The sequence below is a fragment of the Austrofundulus limnaeus genome, unplaced genomic scaffold (assembly GCF_001266775.1).
Source record: "Austrofundulus limnaeus strain Quisiro unplaced genomic scaffold, Austrofundulus_limnaeus-1.0 Scaffold781, whole genome shotgun sequence".
NCBI classification, from domain to species: Eukaryota; Metazoa; Chordata; class Actinopteri; order Cyprinodontiformes; family Rivulidae; genus Austrofundulus; species Austrofundulus limnaeus.
Genome location: NW_013953183.1, coordinates 66592 through 72128, shown reverse-complemented (window position 1 = coordinate 72128; position 5537 = coordinate 66592). Strand labels below are relative to the sequence as shown.

The 5537-nt window shown below is 41.1% G+C and overlaps 1 protein-coding gene across 1 annotated transcript in view; it reads left to right on the top strand.

Annotated features, from left to right (window-relative positions):
- The window catches only part of LOC106532504 (BCL-6 corepressor), a gene marked incomplete in the record, with an annotated part of 129446 nt that overhangs the window by 87353 nt on the left and 36556 nt on the right, over positions 1-5537 (top strand). The window contains 2 exon segments of the mRNA XM_014028568.1: positions 1826-2151; positions 4115-4270. Coding sequence (XP_013884022.1) covers positions 1826-2151; positions 4115-4270 — 482 coding nt within the window.

Below are 5537 nucleotides of genomic sequence, written 5' to 3'. Positions count from 1 at the left end.
TTGTTTGTTTGGCATGGAATATTTAAAAGATTATAATCGTAACAGAGGCAAACTGCACCACATGAGTGGCGCGCTCTGGTGCGGTGGACTTCAGACTATTTGCTCACCCATTCAAATGACTGTGCACCAGTGCACAAAGCAAGGTCCATAAAGACACGGATGGCAGAGTCTGGTGTGGATGAACTTGACTGGCCTGCACAGAGTCCTGACCTCAAACATACTACAAAAAAAAAAAACAAGCTAGTGGACGTCGGGTGACGTCTGACTTTTYTTTTCCACATTGGACTTCCCCGGGAAGAAATCCTGTGCATACTGCCTGCTTAAATGTTCGCTACGTCAGAACTTATCGTGCGTTCACACCAAATATGATTTCAGCRTCAAAATCGCATCCAACGCTTCAAGTTGGACGCTTGCGGTCAGATGCAAGTCAAAACTGCTCTTGAAGCGTTTGATGYGCGTYGAGAGCCTCCCCGCCCCCTCTCTCCTCTGTCGGTCTCTGTTTAATRTCGGATGAAATAAAGGAAATGGCTATTTGCTTTATTTACTGAGTGCAAGAGTCGCGCTYATCAGATAATTAATTCATAATTAATTCACCAGATAATTCAGAGACGTTCTGAGTTTGGTGAGTTTCATCACCCAGGAGCTGCGAGCAGACTCGAGGCTCGGAACTATTTTTGTCCYGTCTAGTTTGATGAGCCGCTGACCCGCATCGGTGCAGATACTGTATCTGCTGCCAGGACACYGACTGCAGGCACTTGATTTCAGCTAAAGAGCTCCAGTCCATCTGTCYCAGGTTAGTGAACATCATTCTGTCCCGTCGGGAAATCTGTCACAGTGGAGTCTCTCTGATTGGTTGACGYRACGCGTCAAGCTGCAATAGTTCAGATTTTCCAACTCCAGCGTCCGACACTTCAAGCGCCTCGGACGCTCAAATTGCTCAAATCATTCAAATTGTGCCGCTCTAATCGTGCTTGACGTGACGCAGCACTTCCCGACGCTCGTCCACCATAGACTTTGCATGTAAACCTGAYGCTCAAAACGCGTTTGGTGTGAACGCACCATTATTYGGCAAATGTGTTTCCATCTCTGCTTTTGTGCATTTACTCTATTACAGGATGGGGGAAATTGGCCTTGGCGGAGGTTTGCACTCTCCAAGTGCTTCTAGTTCTATTTTATTCTATTCTATTCTAGATGTTTTCACACAGGTATTTGGTCTTAAACGGTCATTTCATCTAACTTGCATCATTGAGGTAGGAGTAAGCAGATACAGTCAAGTATTAATGACGATACCAACCTTGTGCACTTTATAGCTTGGAACTATGCATGTCTTCAGCTACTGAAGTCCAGCTGATTTGTCTTTTTTTCACAGCAAAATATGACACTAATTTTGTGTCAGACTTTATCGATACTAAAGTTATGGGATTGATACTTTACTTAGTTTCACTTTCAGCATGTCACTCCCATTCCAAAAATACTATGCCGCACTGTAGTAGCCAACAAGAGACAGGTTTTACATGAATACAGGATGAAACAAACACCAGCTAATTCTTTAACKGGTTCTGTTTGCACAACAAATTTAGAATTGATGCACACATGCTAACTTGTGTAGCATTCATACTTGTGTAAACTCACCATACGAAGTGTGAGGTCACGTCTGATAGTGGATGCATTTAAAATATGTGAACGTCCATGCAAAAAAATCAGATTTCAGCAAAGAAATCTGAATTGGACATTAAGACCTGCAGTGTAAATGGAGTCCTTATTTCTAACAAGGTTAACAGCCTAACTAAATGCCAATGATTTGCTTTTCAATGTTTTCTCTTAGTTTTCCATGTGGCTCCAGCCTCCTGTGGCACACATCCATCCCAGCAGTCAGTAAGCTCCATCCCCTGGCTATCAGCTCCCACGTCTGTCACCTCCCTCACCTCTTCCTGCCACCAGGATAAACACCAGAAGCTGAATGACAACCTCAAAGACTCCACCTTCCCCCCTCGTCATCCCACTTCCTCCTCACCTGACCGTCAGGTGTCTCTTTGCCATGGTGGCAACCTTGATAAGCCAAGGGGAAAGCGTCCTTTCAAAATGAACCACACAAGAGGGGATGCAGTAAAGGGAGAGGAGAGAGATGAGAAAGGAAGTGACAATGAGGAGGTAAGTGGGAAGTTGGGTTTTGTTTTGTTTTGTTTCTTAGACGTTTGAGTTTCCGAATGGAGTCCAGGGGTTCCCCCAGAAAATTTGCTAAGGCTGGTAGTGGCATTTATAATCTTGTGGGGTGTGGGGTAGGGTAACATGGTTGTATAGTAATGTTTTTAATAACAGGGCAGAGCAGTATAGTTTCCAATGCTGTGGTAGAGGAGTCCTTTGTTACTAATTCTAGGTCCTAGCCATTTATTCTGTTGTCTGAATTCCACTTGCGCTGGCTCTAAATAAACAAATGGCACTTAACCTGGCATCAAGACTAGTAAGTGCTGGCATATCACCAGAGTAATATTACACTGGAGGAAACCCTGGGAGTCTGARTGAAGCTGTTAGAATGAAACTGAGGTCGTCTGCGTATAATGAAACTGTCTCTACAAATCAGCATGATTCCTCTGAGCTGGAAGTTTGGAGGAATAATTTAATGTGGTTTTATTTGTTTACATGTTAATAACATAAGGTTTTTTCTATAAAAAAAAATTAATCTCATGCACCCACAATTGGAGATGGCTCATTTTTCTGTCTAGTCAAAGACAAACATACTAACTAAAGTGACACACAACCTCCTGGGGCTGAGGGTGGGAAGAAGGAATTAACCCAACACAAACTGGAGGGAAGTGCACCAACCTATCGTTTTCTGATTTAATTAAAGATATTAAATACTCAATGTAAACAGAAGATCGTTTTAATACTCATGCTTCATTCTGTTTTTCACCAATAACTAAATAAAATAATTGCTAGATGAGTCACTTGTCCTAAAACCTTCAAGATCCTAAGCAAAACAAGCCTGAGTCCAAAGACCAAGAAGACTAATTCAGGTTCAGATAAAAACAGCTTTTAAGAGAGGTAAAGTGAGTCCAAGCAGAAGGCAAAACAGATTCAAAAGACTGGTAAAACCACTGATCCACCAGACAAGTCTAAATCAGGATACCAACATACCATTCTAAAAATAAAATAACAAAACCAGATCAGGATATATATTAAATAGCCTGAACTTGTATAGCTTGTTATCAAGTTCCTATAGACTCCAAAGCATTTCACACTACAGACATTCATCCATTCACACACACATTCACACACTGATGATGGTAAGCTACATTGTAGCTACAGCTGCCCTGAGGCACACTGACAGAGGTGGGGCTGCCATGTACCGGCACCACTGGGCCATTTGACCACTACCATCAGGTAAGGTGGTTGAAGTGTTTTGCGCAAAAACACAACAACTGAGATGGATGGAACTGAGATCAAACCGGCAACCCACTGGTTAAAGGACAACTCCACTAACCACTCTGTTATGGCTGTCCCAACATAGCAACATTTACCAACATACCGGATAGAAAGAGTTCAGACCCTTTGAAATGGAGAGCTGGTTTTGAGGTGCTTCTGATTTAGTGAGGAAGTGCCTTGTGACATAACAATGGGAAACAAATTGTACCTAAATACTTAGTACCTAATAATTTACTTTAATCTGGTATTTAGAGGGTTTCTTTGTAGTATTAACTGGGTAATTAACTGGTACTTACCAAGTCAAGTTTAAAGCGAGTCAAAAATCAAGACTCCACAAAACCAGTCCAATGCCACATTTTTTGTGATTTAAGTAGAAGATGAGTTAAACTTGCAACATAATAATCAAGGTAAAATCAGGTCAAAATCACAGTTCAAAACATTTCATATCCAAAGTGAATCTTAGTCTAAATTGCCCCAAACCCATTTGGATAGTTCAAACACTCAAACCAGAAGTGGTCTAGCACCAAAAAAAATGCTTGTTTCAATACACTTTAAAGTTAAAAAGACAAAACAGACAACAACCTTTTTTAAATTACAAAACCCTTTAGAGTTTTTTGTTGTGAGGAAGTTCTAAACATTTTTTGAGGCTTTCTAAGGTTTAAATGATTCTTTTTCTACCAAACACACTCAGCTGTCTTCGTCTGACCCATTTGGCTCACCCGACCAGCTCCCCTCCTCTCAGACCACTCACTCCGCTCGGCCCATTCCTCCAGAGGTGCGTCGGCTCATCGTAAATAAAAATGCTGGAGAGACGTTGCTGCAGCGTGCCGCCCGACTGGGATACGAGGTAACCAGAAACAAACGCACATATTTTGTTTGGCTGCTGTCCTGAGAAGAGGGTTAATCTGAACTTTATGTATTTTGTTATGATGCAGATTCTAGCTTAATAAACTTATAATAAGAAGCAGATATGATGAGATTTTTTTTCTTCACTATGCACCCTTTTTGTGTGTACATGAAAAGGGTGCGGTTAGGGGTTAGGGTTAGTTTTACTGTACAGGGATAGGGTTAGGGTTAGTTAATTAACAGTTATTACTGTACATATATTTTGTTGTTATGAATGAAATGAATGGACAAATTGAAATCATAATTTCACAAGTAATTTTGTTTTGTCCTCTTAAAATCTCTCCTTCCTTGAACTTTAACCTGTTGCTCAAGATGGAAAACAAATGCTTCATTCACATCCTCATTGGCTTGATGAATAGTCCTCTTTGTTGACCGGTTTTACTAAAACATTCACACCTTCCTTTCATCCCAAACTAATATCAGTTAGAATAGAACCTCAATGTTATGTTTTATTGATTATAGCTGAAACTTAACAGACAACAGATACATCTGCTAGAAGTGTTTTATCTGATAAAACTGCAGCAAATTGCTAATTCTACTTTTCAAAGTTTGATCATTTTTCCTCAATACTATATACCGTATTTTTCGGACTATAAGCCGCGACTTTTTTCCTGAACTTTGAACCATGCGGCTTATAGACCGGTGCGGCTTATACGTGGATTTTTTTCTTCAGCCACCGGGGGGCTCTTATCCATTTGCTTCAACCACTCGCTTCAAAAAAAGAAGAAAAAAAAAAGAAAAAAGCGATCGCTTCCAGAGCCGAATGTTGTACCAGGAAGCAGCGATTTAGTCAATGGCCAAAAACTCATAAAAGGGGATAAAACAGACATTTTTCATGGTGGAATCTGACTGATAAAAACTTTAAGAGCTTAATCCAGGACCAGTTTGTGGATAAACGTCGAGTTAAGAGCCACAGACTTTTTTTTTCCTCATTGCACTCCCCGGGGAAGGAATCCCATGCAGTGACGTATGCTGGAGCGGGAGGGCTTTCCCACCACAGCTTTACACAACAACAGATACCGTTGTGTGACGCAGCTTTTTTCAGCTTGTTTAACTCCGAAACTGAAGAGGACTTCGATGTTGAATTCACTTTTTGACCACAATTTTGGGTGTACTGTTTTGTTTTTGTTTTTACTGATGGGGGGTGGGGGTGCGGCTAATATGTTGATGTTGGCGCGTGTTTTTTTTAAATGGCAGATGCGGCTTAT